Consider the following 20,003-nt stretch of genomic DNA (forward strand, 5'->3'; position numbering starts at 1 on the left):
CCAGGAACAGGCTTTATGCACAGAGTAGACAGTGCTTATTCTGTGTGTAGGGGGAAAAGGATGGAGGAACTGGAGATCAGAAATGCATCTAGGAGAGGGAAGAAAAGATGAAGATACATTTAATAAATATTTGGGTAATTAGGACATGATACAGAAAGAAAGGAGGAAGGACAGACAAGGGATACATAAAAAGGAATAGAAAAAACACTTATCTTCCCTGCTTTCCTCCTACTGTTTTCACTCTATTTCTCCCACTCCCTTCTTTCTATTTTTCTTCAATCTATGCCTTTCTTTTGAAGATACTCATTAATATGCATTAAGCAGAGTTGGATTAAGGCATAGGCAATACAGGCACAGTTTCTAGAGTCATGTGATGACATCAAAATCTCAACTTTCATTTTTTTTAAATAATTAAATCTCAAGCCTTAATGGTTGCAAATAAACTATGAACCCAGCATGACCACTGCAGTGACATCTGCTGGGAGTCTGACTTCATAATTCTCAGAGGCATGAACTGTCTAAAGAATTTCAGTAGGATGTTAATACCAAGACCAGCACCAACCCAATAGAGACTTCCGTATATAAAGGAGGAAAAGAGGGTAATGAGCCTGACCCAATCTGTCCCAAGCAGATACACCTGCAGGGGTAAGCCACACCTGGCTTCCTCAGTAGGGGTAGAGAGAATCCAAGCTGCTCCTGAGATGTGTGTCCATATTTTCTTTTAGGGGGAAGGAAAGGGCATGCTGCTGCCTCTGCCTTTTTAGAGCTCCCTCTCCTCCAATGGTGGGGGAGGGTGCAACCACCATGTGGATGTGGAGCCACTGAGGTCATTAACCAGAATCTCAAAAACAAACAAAAGAAGGGTAAAAATTTAGAAAAGTAACATAGGATATAGGATAGTGGACAAACTGACTGAACGGTTTAGAGCAGTGGCTCTGAATTTTTCCAGACTACTGTACACCTTTCAGGAGTTTGATTTGTCTTGCATACCCCCAAGTTTCACCTCATTTAAAAATTACTTGCTTACAAAATCAGACATAAAAATACAGAAGTATTACAGCACACTAAAAATTGCTTACTTTTTCATTTTTACCATATAATATAAAATAAATCAACTGGAATATAAATATTGTACTTACACACCAGTACTTTTTATGTAGCCTGTTGTAAAACTAGGCAAATATCTAGATGAGTTGATGTACCCCTTGGAAGACCTCTACGTACCCCCAAGGATATATATACCCCTGATTGAGAAGCACTGGTTTAGAGCACAGGTTTCTTAAGGGGATATTGAACCTTTCATCTTTAAGTCACATGTTCAAATGTCCAGTTATTACCTTGTTATGGCTGTTCAACAGTCTGTCCAATTCTTGGAGAACAGATGTCCACACCGCAAAACCACCACCACAACAACTACTAAATGGTAGTGGTCTGAACAAACATGGAAACCAAATTACACTGCAGTTTATGATTGAGGCACATTCTTAACACAGAGATGGAAAATTTTCTATACGTGCCTGCTTTGTGGCTTGACATATTGCAAGGCTAACTTCACTGATAAAGATGACTGATTCTGTACTAATTTATGCAGCCACCCCTTGGCTGTACAGCAATTGCCACAGCTACAGAATTGTTATGATTGTTTATTAAGCACTGGTGGCATGTTTGGCATTGTGTATGAAGAAGTTGAGGAAAACAGTCACATTCTAAATAGATAAACAACATAACAGTGCTAGTTTAGCAGTTTTCTTTATTTTTTTTTCTTTCATGTGGTAACATAAAGCTTCTGCTTAGCATGTACAGCTGAGGAAGCTATTCCTTAGATTAAAAATAACAAAGGGTGTACAGGTGACATAATCAGAAAAGAAAATCTCTCTATTGTCAGTGCCTGCTGAGAATTGGTTACTGACCTGGTTATAACAGTCAAGCTGGTAAACCCATACTCAGGGCTGTAACTAAAATCCACTTACCATAGGCAAAAAGCTGCTGTTGTGGATTTACTTGTCACTATAACTATAAATCAAAAATCTGACCAAAAGGGCTGATCCTAAAAAAAAAAAAAAAAAAAAAAAAAAAAAGAGGTGAATGATTTCTTCCAACTCCTCAAATCCTATTGAATTCCTTCAAACTACCATCATAACTTCAGTCTTAGCCAGATGGAATGACAGACAGCTCACTCTCATCCAAGCCTAGATCCCAGCAAGATAGTGTGTTAATCAATCAACCACATTAGCCAGGTCCAAGGAAATAGAAATGTAAAGTTGTTTATCATCTCAATATTGGACATATGCACCAGTCCATGCTCTCTTATAAAGGATTTATGGCCAATAAGCTATTATCCTACATTTCCCTTTGGGTACTCATTGAAAGACAAGAACAGAGCCGCTTCAGTATGACTTTATTTATCCCTACCAAAATCTGTAATAGTATTAACACCTTGTGGTTAATGGTATCAGTGGCAAACGATGGATCTAAAAGAATGATCACTTGATTTTTATCCATTGCCAGAAGGAGATCATCCAGGCCTATCCAGGCCTAAAACCCAACCAGCCACAGTCAAGGAAATCTGAATATTCGAGATATAGCAAAAGTTGATTCAACACTACCTTCTTCCTAATCTTCCTCCAGAAAGGAAGATTATAGAAACACTGTCACGAGAGAGTTTCTTGAGCAAGGGCCTAACAACTGTGTCTTTAAAAGAAGTCATCAATATTTCCTTCAGAGGTTTGGGTTTGAAAATCTCCTCATGATATTACTCCCTAGCTCCACTGGATCACACTCTTCAGAGGGCCAACTGGATAGTACCACAGAGGCCAGGTTAGAGTGTCAGGCCAAGTACAAGTGCTAATAACCTTACATAGTGTTCAGTATTAGGCAAAAATTTATTTCATAAACATCACAATCCTTCCCGATCTTTCTTACATTATAAACAATAATCAACACAGTCAAAAGTGGGTAGCCCTTTTAACGGGTCTGACAGTAAAGCTTTTCAGGTGGAGAGTGGGACCAGATGCACTGGAATTTTTCTGGCAGGCTGGGTGCCACTTTTAAGAGTTTGTTTCTTTTTCTTCAGTCCCTTAATTTTGTTAATGTTACATTTTTTTTCCCATAAACTCTCTCTAGTCCAATGCATTTCAATAAGTTAAAGATACATCCTGGATTCCCCTCCCCCATCCCTCCCAAAACTCTTTCTTGTAATAAGAGCTGAGTAATAAAAGTGGACAGATTTCAAATATAGTGATCCCTAATATCCTTTCCTCCCTAACATATATAAATAGCTACTTCTGGGGTACTCTCTAAAATCCTGAAAAAAATTACAATAAAATAGTAATTTTGTAATCTCTGTAGTTTAGTGATCTCAAACTTACATGCTCAAGACTCAACTAAAATAATTATTGTAAATGTCAAAGGTTAAGGATTTGCAGAAATCACGTTTGAGGATTAGTCCTGCTTGCTTGGAGCTTTTTCTTTAGCTGTGAGGAACTTGTCTACAGCTGTAGGAACATAAATAGATCCAAGAAAGAAAATATACTTTCTTGAATGTATTCACTGCATCACGTTTGGATTGTTCCTCTTCTTTCTTTTTGTCACTTCTGTTATCTGGACGTATTGATCTAAGGTGTAGTGACTTGGAAAATGTACAAATTAGTGTGCAATAATATTTTATTGGACTTTAAACTTTGTGATTTTATCAGTTTGTCAACAGCAAGGCCCTGTTGGATCTTTTGTTATTGTACCTCATAAACCAAAGTAATCCTAAACCTAAACATTTTCACATTTTGGCAAGCTTGAGGGGCTTTAAAATTTTTTAATTGATTTTACAAGCTCTTTTTCTTCTGAGGCATAAAAGATTCTAAAGATTTTTCACATACATTTTGATCACACTCATAACAAAATGTAATATTGCTCACAGCAGATAATATCATTAAAAATAGAATTAGGTGCATAACTACAGGAAAAGTAATAAATGGTCTCTTGGGAGAAGTAGCTGAAGGATGGAGAAAAGCTAACCAGTTGCATGGACAGTCTACTGGCAACACAATCTGATTTTCATGTCCAATGTGTCATTCTACTGTTGTGTTTCACCAGCAAATGCTAGTTCCAGAACTAGGTTTTACATTGTCCTAACTAAATTGGGAAATTACACAGCCCTCTGAGTCCAAAATGACTGTAACACCTATGTGTTCATAAGGCATAAAAAACTGAAGGGAACAAAATAATACAAAACTTATACTGCTTTTTGTGTGTTGCTATTATGCAATATTGTTCCCATACCTCCACTTTACAAGGCCAGTAGGAATGTAGGGAAGGCAGACTGGAGGCAAGGCCATATAAACTGCTGAAGCTGAGAATTCAAAAGACATCATATTCTAAACTTTTCAGATCCTATCTTGGCTTATGAAGGGACTATTCCCTCAGTGCTCCTCAGACCTCATACATACAAGGCAGCATGGCTGGTTCCTGCTGCCATTGGCAACTAAGCGCTGGTTGTGCTCTGTGATTCCTCCAAGGAGAGTAACAAAATGTTTTAGGATTAGTTGTTGCTGCTCCGAGCAGTATTAGCTAATCTCTGTTTTTTCTGTCCATTGTAATCCACATAGGAGATGGAATGTACCACTTAGAACAGCTATTTCCCAACTCCTCCCTACTCTCTCTTTCTGAACAGCCCTGGGCTGTGGCAAATATTTTGTACAGATACTGAAGCAGCTACATGAAAGAGGGGAACAAAACTCATGACCTTTCCTTTTCTCCCTGATGCACACCATAGTGCAACCAGGTGTGCTACACTTTAGAGTGGGTGTGTCTTGGTAAGATGAGGATGTGACCAGTGCTCTGCCCTGCACACCTTCCAAAGCCAGTGTGGTGGGGAGTGCAAGAGCCTCTTCTAAGCATGCTCAGCTAAGTGGCCCCAGAAGTTAGTACCATACATTCATAATGCCTCCAGAAACTGCTATTTGGGCACCACACTTCTGCATAAGCTTCTATCTCCCTAGCAATACAGACCTGGCTTTAAAGATCACAATAAAGCCTTCGTGGGCATGAAGATGAAAGATCCATATACAAAAATATCTAATAACATACTTTGTAATAGTAGAATTGTGAGGAAACTGTCTCTCTGTCAGAATTTCTGACCCTTACTAGAGAAAAATGTTAGGCACTCAGACATTAGAGACATCTCATTCAGAATTAATATGACATTAACTCTAACCACCTAGCAATAGTGATTCTGCATTCACCACCTCCAGTATTGCTACTCAATCAGTCTGGAGCTGAAAACAAGACTCCAAGAAAGGTTCAGCTTTTCCACTCCATGGTGGCCTTCCTCCCAAGCAGTGGCCCTAGAAGTTAGTAGCTGGTGACACCACTCCATGGTGGCCTTCCTCCCAAGCAGTCATGTTGAAGAGAGCAGAGCAGCTAACATCAGTTCTCCACAACTTTCACCTAGTTCCTGTTCATTATCAGATCTGTTTCATGGTAGTGGTCCAGATCTTTAAGGACCTTATTGGACTGTCTTAGGAACCACTCTTTTTTCATTGTTGTGCTGTATTTACTACGATTATCTTGCATACTATGGCTGAGAAAGACTAGGGAGACAATAGCAAGGATCTTATCAGCTCACCATCCCAAACTGTGGGACTACCTATCACTGGAAATCGGGAACCCAAGTCTTGTTAAGTTCTGGAAATGATGCAAAACTCATCTCCTCATGAAGGCATTTCACACAGAATTAAGCAAAAGAAAAAGCTAGCTTCCATCATATGAAAGACTATAATTTATAAATAGGAAATGAGAATGGCAGAGGATATGGTCCTCAAACCAGATTTACACCATTTACTTAAATGGAGCAGTATTTGATGTAAAGGAAGCATTGCTTCCTGTGATTCAACAACCATTTAAAAGCAACTAGATTCTTTGATTAGGAGTGTTCACTTTTTTTGTTTGTTTGTTTGTTTTTGTATTCACAACACACCCAACAACACCCTAGGTTGGATGAGATTCTGTATGTTCTATTATTTTTCATATACATTTGTAATAATGAAAAATAAAACTGATGACTGCAAGAGTATTCACTATTGCAACTGCTAGTAAAATATGTCAAAAAAAGATTTTCTAACATTGCAGGAGCCCTGGCTGAGTGGAAGAAGTTGTTACCTGAAGGATCTAGAGCTGCCAGTAAATAACTGTTTTACTTTATACAAAACTTGAGTTCATTTCCACAGGCCCATATCTATTTTTTTGTGGTGGGGGAATAAACTGACAGCAACATCATACCATATTAACAGCATTCTTAAGTTCCTTACTACATTACAAGGCAGGCCAGTTGCTACAGCTGACAACAGACCGTGAAGCAGTTCATAATTTCAGTTCCGTTTACATGCACAGGATTCAGAAGACAAGAGATCATTATGTCCTTAGAACCAGAAAAGTTAGTACCTGTTTTTTCATGGAACAAATAGTTGATTCCTGGCCAGCCGTTTGGGACTTCCACCCCCAAAAGTTACCTTGATCCTTACCAGACTGTGCATGGAGGACTTTAGGACCAGGGGAAGTCCAGGAGGAAGCAGGAGAATTGAACAGCTCCCACCTGCTCGGTTTGAATTGCTTTCAAAGTTTCATCTGCAGATTAGAAGTTTGCCTTGGAGGTTGGAGCAGTAGCAAGCGATTCTCTCCTTCTTCGGGTAGACACTGGGCCCTTTCTCAAAACATTCAGGAAAGCTCTTGAGTGAGGGCTGGTATCTGCAGGCATCGGCTTTTGGAGGAAGGAGGAGATTCTTCTGCTCTCTGGAGGCAGAAACTGTTCGACTCATGTTTTCTTTAGATCACAGAAGAATTGCTCTGAGAGAACATTCAATCCTTCCTCTTCACTTCTCCTGAAATGACAAGCTTGCTCATTGTTCTGAAATAGCTAACCCACCCCGGTGTAGCTGATCACTAGCCCTCGGGTAGAGGGGCTTGCGTGAAACCTGGTGAGCAGTTCTGTGTCTGCAATGAAGTGGCCTCTCCTGTGCAGCATGTTCAGCGTTGGTAGGTACAGCATCCCGAGACCTGTGACCAGAAATCTGGAGGATCTGGACTCAGTGCAAAGTATCCTACTGCACAGGTTAGTGTGAGGGGGATGGGAGCTGAAAGGCAGGAGAGGGAGCTCACAGACCTTCCCTTTCCCACCAGGCACTCAGTTCAGACCGGTGAAGAACTGTTTTAGATTTTTTTTTTAATGTAACTGAAAGGCATTGGCAATTCTTGTTTTACACGTCTTTCTAGCTGCTTCCTCTGGGACAGGAGCAGTCGGATCTGAAGTCCCCTCTGACCCCCGCACTCCTGTAATTCCACTAATATGCTATGGTGAACCCCTTCTCTCTAGGCACCCCAGAAAGGGGTGTATTGGTAAACTTAAAAAACAAACAAAAACACCTGGAAGGGCTAAGAACTACTGTGTGACACCCTCAGCCACTGAGCAATGAGCTTCCGTTATAGAGAAAGGTAAATAAAGAGATCATCTCTCACTGTGCTCGTTGCTTAGTTTACAGACCCTGCTCCTGTGCATGTGCTTTGGCTGTGCTGTAACAGACACATGATACTTACAAGAGGCAGCAGTTCAGTGCAGTAACTACTACTGCTCTCAGAACAAGGAAAAAATTGAAACTGGGATATGCAGTTATTAACTTTCCGCTTTCTCCAGGAGGATGATTAGTGGGCAGAGAGTCTTTTGTTGTTCAGACAGGAAACGAGAATGTGCCGTTTCCCCTTTTTTTGGTTATTCAGTCGAGGATGGGGAAATGTTTAATGTCTGACATACAAAAGAAGCATGCTCGATACAAAACCCAAACTTTCAAAGCATTATAGGAGATGTACTATTCGGAGGCATGGGAGTAAAATGGATTGGATGGAGAGAATATTGAGCCGGGGCTGTTTGTGTCGGGTAACGAAGAGGATGGGAAGAATTTTTACCTCTTTAATGCTAAGACTAAATAAAAGGGCTGGCTGGTTTTAGAATAATTAATAATTCTTTTGTTTAACTTCCTGTTTTAAGTGTACTGGCATTTCCTGTAGTTGCCACATAGAGAGGGAAGGAACGCTGTATTGATACTTTTAAGGGCACTATAAAAATCTAAGCAATACAATATGAGGGGTTTCGGGGCAATATTCAGGCTTACACTTAATAGAAATGTTGGGGGGGTAGACAAGAGGAATCACTTACATGATCATCTTGAATTTTTCTGCCTTTTTTTTTTTTTTTTAAATCACAAAGCTATGCCAGATGGGAAAATCGTCTGTACCTTTGAGATGCAAGAGGAACGCTGAAAAGAAATTGCTTCTTTTCCCCCTTCCCCGCCCTCACCATCCCTAACATGCAATTTTCCACAGTTTTCCGCAAAGAAGCACTCACAATGAGACCTTATCAAAGGGGCTAGTAAAGAAAGGACGCTAAAAGGAATCCCAAAGACAATTTCCCAGCACTAACCAGAAAAGGCTCATGACTAAACCACACGTTACAATACGAAAATGATTCTATTGAGCAGTATTTAATAAAGCTCATAAGTAGCCTGTGTCCAATAGAGCATCTGTTTCCCAAAACACACTTTTTGCTAAATGATTTTATTTGCTATTGCAAATGAAATGCTGTAGTCTGTCATGTCAGTGCCAGCACCAAATAGATATAACTACTGAAAATGAAACCTAATTATTAACACAGCTGCAACTGAAAAAAGTTTAAAATTAGTAGCTACAAAATTGTAGCTATGAAAATAGAGACAAATACTACCCTGGAAATAAGTAGATAGGGAATTCTGGAATAGACCTGCCCTCATATCACATTATGAAGCAACTTTTATCTGAATTACAGATAAATGCTCCCATATGTGACGGGACCCTCTGAAATCTGAACAGTTATGGATGCATTTGTCAGTGACTGTAAAGCTGAGTGGGTGTTGTGGGGCTTTTGTAAGTCACAGTAGCAAAATGTTGCCCAGCAGTATTTCTTATTTTAATTTACTTTCCATGCACTGGAGTACTATTTGTACTTACATTTGCATTTTGACTGACTGCAAAGAATCACTGTATTCTTTAAAAAGAAAAGGAGTACTTGTGGCACCTTAGAGACTAACAAATTTATTTGAGCATATTCTTTGTGCTTAACCTATATGCCATACCTAAGTGATCCTCATAAACGCTGTGGAATTTAACAACAACAACAAAAAGCAAGCTGTGGAAAAATCCAATTTCAAATTATTGCTAGTTTAAATGCTAATAGGCAATGGTTGCTGGAAATTAGTTGGTGACTCTATAAAATACTCCCCCAAAGGAGTCACATAGGTTGGTGTGGTCTTCCTGATTTTTTTTTCATATCTGTCTTCCAATATTTTGTTGTTCTTCTTACTGCACTGAGGACACCAATGACAGAGGAAATAGAGGCAAAAAAAAGTGAAATCTGCATTTACTTATTTTGTATGTGATATTTGCAAACCTGAAGGCTTTTTCCTCAAAGTTTCTATTATTTTTTGTCACAAAGGTAGCCTTCACTCTGGCTTTAGGTTATCTTAATTTAAATACACTAATTTAAAAAGAACACAGTTTCCCTATTAAATTCACCTGGCCTTGAAGTAAACTGTCCCCACACAGTAATAGCAGCAAAGTTGTGAACAAAAGGTTTTATGATGCTTGTTGTTTGCCTTTATACAGTATTAAAGACCTGAAAGTCCATGCCACTTACCCTTCAAACACAAGCATTTTTTCTGCTTGTTTTTTATTTTACATTTTTTTCATATTTGTATGTCTTCCCTTCCCTGTTTTGCTGAAGATGTCCCTTGGAGAACACAAATGTACACCTACATTGAAAGGGCCAGGGTAGAGAATCTTTATCAAAATAAAATCTTTTTTGCCCAAGTAAATCTGTTAGTCTTTAAGGTGCCACCAGATTCCTTGTTGTTCTTAACAAAAGAGGGTGTGTTTTTTTCCCTTCCAACTTTGTTTCAGTTATTTGAGCAAAGTAGGCATTAACAAAAACAAACAGAATCTTAACTTAAAATGAAAATCACTTCCCTGCTCCACTGTGGTTTTACTTGCTTGGTATTTATAATATCATATTTCTACTAGTTCTCTAGCTGACCATAGAGTCTTCCAGGAGAAAAACCAAGTCGAACAGACCTGAATTTCAGATCTTAAATAAAAGCAGCAAATAATCTTGTATGTCTTCTCCGTTATCTTTAAAGAAACAAAACCTGTAACTTCAAAGTCCAATGGAAAATGGGGGAGAGGAAGAAAGCTGGGGACCGTTTAAAATGTTGTTAAGCATTGGCAATTAAGAAAGGCACATTCTGCTGTAGTCAAAGCACATTCATTGTTTGCTATGATCTATTTATACTGGCTATATTATGCAAAGGGGCCACAGAGCTAGCAGATCCAGCCACCAGGAAATTGTCCTGGCTTAGGGGGAATCTCTACCCCAATAGAGCCAGCAGCACAACAGATCTATGAACATTCACACACACACCCACCAACACACACACAACATCTGACACTGGGGGTGTAGATGGAGGGGAAAGGGTGTGGCTGAAAAATCTCTGAGCTCGAGCTATTTCTGCAATGGTCCTTCAGGACCATAGATAACAGCCATGAGTTGAAGCAACCCTAGCTGGCCCCAAATACAGGAGGTGCAAAGGTGGCATGCAGTCACCATGCCATCACTTTCAGCCCTGCATGGAGGGGAATTCAGCCACACCCAAGACCCAGGGCTATATCTTGGCTACCCTAGCCAAAGAAATCATGCTGGCATCTTTCTAGCAAATACAACAAGACCAGACTGTGCTATAAGAGAGTGAGGGCGCTTCCATATTTATAAAAGCAAAACAACCATTCTTTATACTTCTACCACAAAAGAGAACACATCTTCTCCAAATACCAGACCTTCCTTTTGCAACTGCCCATTGGAAAAGCCAATTACCAGTGAATAACAGTGGAGAAAATAATACTCAAAAGCAATAGTTTAATTTTCAATTTAGTCAATAACTATCTCTATTTTCATTTATATAAAGTAATGCATTAACCAGTTGTCTAATAGGAGATAATTATTATATCAGTGCCAATGATAGCCTGTGGCAGAACTCTTGGCATCTGTTTGTTAATGCAGGAAGGATTGGAGAGAAGGTTCACTAGACTTCCAAGTCATGAGTACCAGTCCAGCTAATCATGTTAAATATGAATGATTATTTCAAAGATGTTTATAATTTTTCTGTATAGGTTATGGTGTCAGGGTTTTCCCTTCTACAGAGATCTTATGGGAAATTCTGTCTCTATTCAAATAACATCCTGCTGGGGGAGAGACAGTGCCTTTGCTTGGTTGTTTCCACACCAGCAAAAATCATAAATGTTTCAGAAAACATACTTGGGAGATTTGCCACTACTGCTTTCAGTAAACCGATGTTCTATGGTGCTTCGCTCCCTAATACGGTTATCCTGGAAAACAGCAGTATATGGGCTTTCCTTCTTTTGGGGAGAGAAGTCTGTCCTTCTCACTTATTGAACTAACAACTGGAAACAATTAACCAACCCTTGAACTCAATGAAATTTAACATAACAGTCTATGCCAGATGGTCCCATCACTTCTCACCAGAGACATTTTCATGTGCTGCATTAAAGGTGCTAGCAAATATAAATGGAATTAAGCAGGGAGAGATTGAATATCTCACCTCCAACTCTTTATTAAAATCCTGATTTATTGTGTAATATTCCATTTAGAAAATCACCGGACATTGGGTAATTTGGAGGAGTTCATGTGTCTCCTGTTTATCCAAAATGTTTTGTTTTTTGAGGAGAATTGCTTGAGAAGTTGAGGTAGGGGGGTTTCCCCTCCTGCTTATCTGGAAGTAATATACTCTGACTTGCCTTATTTTATCTTGCCTTTATGCCATGCCTTAAAATTACCATGTGCTAGTCTAAAATAGAAGTCATAGGTCTGAACCTTTTTAAGAATTCTCCACCATTAAGACTGGCATACGTTGAGTGAAATTTTTATGTCACCTAAGATGGGAAAAGCTTAAACCCTGCCTATGACTTCCTATCCTGAAGCTGAACTGAACAGTTAGGGGGTTTTTTGTACTACTACATGTTTTCTTAATTTTCTCTTATTTTCTTCCATAAGAAGAGCATATATACATGTATCCTTCCCTATACGTGGATGGAGTTGTATGACTAAACCTATATACTTGCATTCATAGATGACAGGCTTTTACTTTTAGAACCAAAAGCACAAGTCTTGCCTAGAGCCTACTTCTAGTCCAGGGGTCCCCAACCGACGTCATCAAGAGGCGTCGCTGCTGAATTTTAGCAGCATTTCGGTGGATGCTTGACTGCGCCACGGTTCTTCATCTGGTGCCTGCCAGACGAAAAGGTTGGGGACTAGGGTGACCAGATGTCCCGATATTTGCTTGTTTGTCCCGCGTCCCGACCAATGCTGGCTCGGGGACACTGGACAACCAAGCAAAGACTCCGGAGCCCGGAAGGGCTCGGGCTCGCGCCTGCCCCGACTCCACCCCCTGCTTCCCCCATTGGATCCCTCCCCAAGTCCCCGCCCCCTCACTGCCCCATTGGCTCCCTCCCCAAATCCCCGCCTCTTGTCAAGCCCTCCGTGCCCAGGAGACACAGGGGGGCGGGGGGTCGCGGTGAGTGTGAGTTCGGCCTGGCGTTGAGCAGGGGGGGGCTCGGTCGGACTACATGGAGGGAGAGTAGGGGGCGGCCTGCGGGCCAGGCGGTGGCTGTTCTCCCCACCTGGGCAGCGGGAGTCGGGAGCAGCCGCCGCTGCTGCAGCTCCCACTGCTGCGGGGGGAGGAGGTGACCAAGCACGTAGCGCTCGGCGGCTTTGGCGTCCGGACCCGAACCCCCCAAGCCCGGGCCTGCTGCGGGGACCCAGCAGCGCGCACGCTGCGCCCAGGCCCTGGCCAGTCGCATCTGGGCTGGCTGCCCAGCTGGTGCAATCCCGCGGCGGAGGCATCGGCAGCCCAGCCCCGTTCGTTCCCCTGCGGGACCCGAGCTGGACGGGGGGGCTGGGGCCTGCTGCCCCCGCTCCGGGGCTGTCCACAGGATTGTACCAGCTGGACAGCCAGCCCAGACGCGACTGGCCAGGGGCTGGGCGCAGCGTGCGCGCTGGGTCCTTGCAACAGGCCCGGGCTTGGGGAGTTCGTGAGCGCCAGAGCCACAGCCGCCGAGCTTGGCCAGCGGCCGCTTCCTCCCCCAGCAGCAGTGGGAGCTGCAGCAGCAGCTGTTCCCGAGTCCCGCTGCCCAGGTGGGGAGAACAGCCACCGCCTGGCCCCGCAGGCCACCCCCTGCTCTCCCTCCAGATACCGCGCCCGAGTCCTGCCTGCTTGGGGCCAGGCCGGACTCACACTCACCCCGGCCCCGCGCTCCCCTGAGTCTCCCGGGCCTCCCTCCAGCGCTTGCGGAGGGAAGAGGAATCGGGGGTTGTGTTTTGGGGTTGGTTTTTTTTTGCTGTGCCGCCATTTTATTCCCCTTTCTCCCACGTCTCGCGCGTCCCGATATTTGACCTGGGTGAAGTCAGATTTCTGTAACAGTTCCAGCTGAAAAGTTAGTTGTGGAGCTAAGAAGGATACGTGTCCAAAGCACTCCTTTGTCTGTTAATTCACTTGGAATCCTCTGTTCACTAGTTAACATTTTCTGTGAAACTGTCTCAAGTACAGAAGTTTCACACTAGAATCTTACACTTACTGCAACAAGCTCCAGCAGTGTAATGTCTAGATCTTCAGAACACAGATCAATTCCACACTTTTAGAAATGTTCCACCAAGTTTATTCCATCTCATTTTGTATGCACCCTAACATCTTGTGGTTATTGAATGCAGCTGTGCGTCCAGCATAGGTTTTCATTGAACTGTTTACTGTGACACCCAGTTTTTGAGTTGATAGAACCCTGTTGGATACCTTAATTTTTATCTCCTATGTGTATTATTCTGCATTATTTGACACTGAATTTCATTTACCAATGTGTTGCTCATTTAGGTCTCTGAAGTTCTTCACTCCTCTGTGGTTCAGACTAACCTAAATAACTTGGTCATCTGCAAACTTGCTACTTCACTAATCATTCGCCTTTCAGATCATTTAATAAATGTATGAAACCTTGAGGCACTCTGCTGTTAACCTTTTTTGCCAAGGTGAAAACTCCCATTTAATCCCATGCTTTCTGTCTCCAAGCCAGTTTTTGATATGATATTTTTGCTTCTTACCCAGAGCCTACTTAGCTTCTTTAGGAGCCTCTTGTGCAGGACCTTGTCAAAGGCATCTTGGAATTCTCAATAAATTGTCAACTGGTCCTCCTTTATTCACTACTATATTGATATGTTCAGAGAATTTTAGGAGATTACAGAAACTCAGCCAGATAACATGTTAAAACTACAACTTGCCTTGTCTGTGCTGGAATTTCAACAATTAGCTAACATGTTAAAAACACCTTCCTCCCCTTCAGGCATTTTCTGGACTGGGATTTAAAGTTGTGATATTAACATGTTGACTTTCACTGTCTAACTAGCACATTTTAAGTATAGTGTAATGGCACACTGCTTTTAACATGAACTGACTGATTCAGCACAAAGCCTAGGATTTCCCAAGGCTTCAGCTCAGCCAATTTAGCAGGTTAAAGGCAGTAGTTTTGTCTACACATCTTAAATTCTAAGCTAGATAAGTCCATAATGAAAAACAACCATGAACCAGCCAAAGCCTCTGGCAAAGGTTAAAGTGCTGTTGTGGCAACTAATCGATAAGCTTTAACCTTGTAGTTGTAGACCTGAACCATGTTTACAGTTAACCATACCAGTAATCAGAGGGGTAGCCCTGTTAATCTATATCCACAAAAACAATGAGGAGTCCGGTGGCACCTTAAAGACTAACAGATTTATTTGTGCATAAGTTTTCATGGGTAAAAAACCCATTTCTTCAGATGCCACATCTGAAGATGTGGGTTTTTTACCCATGAAAGCTTATGCCCAAAAAAATCTGTTAGTCTTTAAGGTGTAACTGGACTCCCCATACCAGTAATGTGTTACAAACACAAATCAAAGCTGTAGTGTGGAAGGGCTTTAAAATACATTAACTAGTAATTGCATTAGATTTGAATTGAAAAGAATTTCAGGGTTTTAACTTCTGCTTTTTTATATTACTGGAACAAGATCTATGGTCTGGGAAAGGTTTAGAGTTCCGTAAAAAAATTAGCTGGATTCCAAAATGTTTGAAAATTGTTACAAGCCACATGAACTTCTCAAAGTGACCATTTTCATTTTGTTTGTTCGTTTTGAAAACTATAATTTCACATGAAGCATTAGTAAAATTAAAGATGATTCCATGTAAACATTTGTTCTGTTGAGTCAATCATACTGATGGATTATGTGCCTTCTAGCAATAGGTCATCAGTTTATCCCAAATAGTGGTTGTATTTGAACACGTTTGCTTTTGGGATAGCAGGTGTAAGGGGGAATCACTACTGGAAATAAGCCCAGAAGTTTATGTTCAGTTTCTATTTTACCTTAGTTCTGTTCTGAGGAAGGGTGTGGGGCCTGGTGGATAGAAAGTGAGCAGAGACTCAAAACACCTAGGTTCTGTCCTTGGCTGGGTCACCGGTTCTACTGAGAGACTTTAGGCAAATCACTCTACCGCACTGTACCTCAGTTTCCCTACCAGTAAAGTGGTGATGACAATACTGACTCCTTTTGCAAAGCAGTAGGAGAGTGAATGATGAAAAGCCTTGAATAAGAGTAGAGCTGCTTATTATTACTAAGGTGGTAATTTTGCAACAAAAACTTCAAAAACAGACTCCAAAGAGAGACTGCTGAACTCGAATTAATATGCAAATTAGATACAATTAAGTTAGGCTTAAATAGAGACTGGGAATGGTTGGGTCATTACACTAATTGAATCTATCTTCCTATGTTAAGCTCTCCTCGCACCTTCTATTATCACTTCAAAAGTGTTTGTTTGTTTTTTCTCCTGCTGATGCTAGCTCATCTCAAATGATTAGAGTTTTCCTGTTGGTATGCATACTTCCACCTTTTCATGTTCTCTGTATGTATAAATATCTCCTGTCTGCGTGTTCCAATCTATGCATCCGAAGAAGTGAACTGCAGCTCAGGAAAGCTCATGCTGAAATAAATTTGTTAGTCTCTAAGGTGCCACAAGTACTCCTGTTATTTTTGCGGACACAGACTAACATGACTGCTACTCTGAAACCTGTTGTTATGGTGTGAAATACGCCTAAGCCTTGAGTCTTTCCAGGGCTGGTGCCAGGGTCTAGCCCACGCTTTTCTGCCTGACCCCTCGCAAAAGAAGGCGCAGTCCGCTGTTCAGCTTGAGATGTGGGATGGGAATCGGTACCCTCGCCTGCCCATGAGGTCACAGGCGACGTCAGGGCACAAGGGGCGTGCCTCTTGCTCCGTCCCCGGCTGCCCTTGTCTCTACTGCCAGCACAGCGGCTGGCGGGAGCGCCCCCGGGCTGTTCCGCAGGCCCGGACCCTGTGCCGCGTACGGAGGGGCTCAGACAGGGAGGAGCCAGAGCCCGAGCCCGACGGCGCTACCCGCTCGCTGCTGCAGTAGGAGCTGCCGCGCCACCACCGGCCGATCTTGCTCAACAGGGCTTCTCCCGTCTCCATGGCACCCGGCCGGCGCACCAATAGAAGGGCGGGGCAGGCATCACATGGCGGCCTCGTGCTTCCGGGTGTTTGGTGTCATGGCGACTGGGGGCTGCTGGGGTCCGTAGTGGTGGGGTGACGCCCCCCCGGCATGGAAGAGCCGCTGTCGCTCGAGATGCCCCGGGAGCCGGCGCCGCGGCAGGAGGAAGAAGCTGCGGGCGGCGACGAAAGCAGCGAGACCGGCTCCTGCTCTGCATCGTTCTCCGGGGGCTCTGAGTAAGGGCGCCCCCACCCTGTGGGTCTGGGGCAGTGACTGGCTTCCAGGGCACCAGGTGTGAGAGCGCACCTCGGCATCCCGAGGCTCCTGCCACCCAGCTCCATTATGCTCGCCTTTTCCGCTCTTCAGTTGTGAGAACTCGAGCAAACAGCTTCACGCTCTGTGCCTCTGTTTCCCACCATAAAAAGGGGGGTAGGAAGGGCTCCCTGCATTGCAGAAGGTGCTTTGAGATTCTTGGGCGGAAGGTACTGTAAAAGGAGAAATGGCCTTACTTAGCCCTTATATTTGAATCAATATAGGGAGGTTCAGTTAATCAATTTTGTTAGCTATTAATCATTTAAATAGCTCCCGGAAGGGGACTTGGCTGTTTAAAAGTAATATTTGTAACAGTTTATCAGGATTAAAATAACTATTCACTCATAAGTATGTATGTGCCAAGTATTATGTATTTTTGCAGATTGTGGCAGTTGGGATCTGAAAACCTAAAGCTAAGCTCTTAAGTCCATTTTTAGATACCTAGATAAGTGGTGTGATTTGCTCCTAGGAGCTTCTGTTGATTTCAAATGGCTACAGCTTTTGTTGTTGTAGGGTTACACTGTTGTTTCTTCTCCTAGCTAAAACATAAACCAAGTTGATTTCCCCACTTCCCCAAGTTCTGGGTGGAAAACTGCTTTGTTCTGTGGTGGGCTTTTTTGTTTTTGTTTTGTTTTTACTCTGTTTCCAGAACATTGTTCATTTTGTGCTGGTTGTAAGCTAAAGCCTCCCCTACATGTAAAATTTAGGTTGATGTAGATACATCAGGGATGCGAAAAATCCACATGCCTGAACTTTGTAGCTATGCTGGCCTAACCCCAGTGTACATGCAGCTAGATTGATTTAGCTACGATTGTTTAATATAGACTGTGGTCTGGTCTACACTACAGGGTTAGGTTGATTTTAAGCTGCCTTGCATCAACTTAGCTGTGAGAGTATCTTCACTTAATTTGGCTCCTGGTGATGCAAGTGCCTGTCTGCTGATTTAGTAACGGCACCTTCCTGAGTGGCATACAGTCACAGTCAATGTAAATAGATCGACGCAATGTCAGCGTAGACACTTCATGGTTTACATCCTTTGTTACTGGCAATGTTCCACACTGATAATACAATCAATACAAGTGCTTCTGGTGAGGATGCACACCACGAGCACAAGAAGCTAAGTGTGCACACACACAAGCGATTTCATAACTGTGATGGCTGTCTGCTGACATAAGCTAGGTCAACATAAATTTGTAGTGTAGACACAGACCAAGTCTACCTTGTGGTGCCAGAGCTGTGCCAGTACAGTTCCATAGTGTAAATGTGGCTTGAGTTTTCTGTGGCTCCTTGCTATGTTTGGTGGAATGAGTAAGGGCCTCAGCCTACAGAAGTAGCAAACACCTTGAAATCTACAGAAACCTGTTACTTCTTTACAGCTAACCTACTGCCTGATCCTTTCCCTGAGATCAGAATCCTGAAATAACCTTGCTACTGTTGTCTAATGTTGCTACTGTTGTCTAACCTGGTGTCTAACCTTCCTTTTGATTATACTGCTCCAGCCTCTGTTCTAGTGACTATTTTAGTTTAAGGCTGGAGTAGCAGCCTCAGAATAGCTCTGCTACTACAGTAAGGTCTGGAAGTGTGTGTAGGAATTCTTCTCTTCCAGAAACACCAGTAAGGTTCACAGTGAACACTCTAATGAGATGCATAGAAGCAGCGTATGTTTCTGGAGGCAAATCCTGTTCCCTGCAGATGACCATCTTATAATTAAGGGCCGGTCTAAGCTTAAAATGTGCAAAGCTTCACTGATGCAGTTCTGCCCATGTCATGGTAGAATTCCCCACTCTGAACCTTAGCGTCCAAAAGATGGGGTACCAGCATGAATACCTCTAAGCTCAATTACCAGCTTAGTACTTGTAGTGCTGCCACCAACCAGGAATTCCAGTGCCTGGTACACTCTGGTCCCCCCAAAACCTTGACCGGGGACCCCCAAGACCCAGTCGCTCTTGATCTCAACACAAGGAAAGTAAACCCTTTCCCTCACCGTTGCCTCTCCCAGGCTTCCCCTCCCTGGGTTACCCTGGAAGATCACTGTGATTCAAACTCCTTGAATCTCAAAACAGAGAGGAAAATCCACCTTCCCCCCTCCTTCTCTCTCCCGCTCCCAGACTCTCCCTGAGAGAGAAAGTAATCCTAACACAGAGAGAAATTAACCTTTCTCTCCCCTTTCCCTCCATCAATTCCCTGGTGAATCCAGACCCAGTCCCTTCGGGTCTCACCAGAATAAAAAAACAATCAGGTTCTTAAAGAAGAAAAGCTTTTAATTAAAGAGAGAAAAACAGTAAAAATTATCTTTGTAAATTTAAGATGGAATATGTTACAGGGTCTTTCAGCTATAGACACTGGGAATATCCTCCTAGCCTAAGTATACAAGTACAAATTAAAATCCTTTCAGCAAAATACAAATTTGCAAATAAAGAAAATAAACATAAGCCTAACTCTCTTTATCTACCTAGTACTTACTATTCTGGACATATAAGAGACTGTATCAGAGAGATTGAAGAGAAACCTGGTTGCACGTCTGGTCCCTCTGAGCCCCCAGAGTGAACAACAACCAAACACTGACAGCACACACACAAACTTCCCTCCCTTACGATTTGAAAGTATCCTATCCCCTGATTGGTCCTCTGGTCAGGTGACAGCCAGACTCACTGCATTTGTTAACCCTTTACAGTCAAAAGAGATATAAAGTACTTTTGTTCTATTAACTCCTAGTATCTATTTATGACAGCCCATGTAGTGCTTTAGTGAAGATGCTCTAAGCTAGTGGTGGGCAATCTGCGGCCCTCACACAGCCCACCACTGCTCTAAGCCAACAGGAGTGAGATTCTCCCATCAGCTTAGTTAATCCATGTTCACAAGAGGCTGAACCATAGCCTCAGAGTTTGCCATTGAGCTGTGAGCTCTGGCTTCCAATCAGCTTGGAAGCACTGTGAACCTTTTTCAAGCTGGAGTTCTTGGGGTTTCCAGGCTTCCTGCTGCAGAGCCAGGGCTCCCCAGCTCTTCAACATAGATCCTAAAAGCTCT

At 42.6% G+C, this 20,003-nt stretch overlaps 2 protein-coding genes across 9 annotated transcripts in view; both read left to right on the forward strand.

Moving 5' to 3' along the window:
• The window catches only part of HSPA4L (heat shock protein family A (Hsp70) member 4 like), a 653,707-nt gene that overhangs the window by 426,586 nt on the left and 207,118 nt on the right, over positions 1-20,003 (forward strand). The window lies entirely within an intron of this gene.
• The window catches only part of INTU (inturned planar cell polarity protein), a 117,900-nt gene continuing 104,174 nt past the window's right edge, over positions 6,278-20,003 (forward strand). For 4 of the 6 annotated variants that reach the window (XM_050946282.1, XM_050946287.1, XM_050946286.1 and 1 more), the window contains exon 1: positions 16,713-16,900. In XM_050946282.1, the coding sequence (XP_050802239.1) occupies positions 16,776-16,900 (125 nt within the window). In that variant the 5' untranslated portion in view covers positions 16,713-16,775. Of the gene's footprint in view, positions 7,103-16,712; positions 16,901-20,003 lie in introns of those variants that run through there. The other 2 variants (XM_050946283.1, XM_050946285.1) reach the window with 2 other exon arrangements.

The sequence above is a fragment of the Gopherus flavomarginatus genome, chromosome 3, assembly GCF_025201925.1.
Source record: "Gopherus flavomarginatus isolate rGopFla2 chromosome 3, rGopFla2.mat.asm, whole genome shotgun sequence".
Taxonomy (NCBI): domain Eukaryota; kingdom Metazoa; phylum Chordata; order Testudines; family Testudinidae; genus Gopherus; species Gopherus flavomarginatus.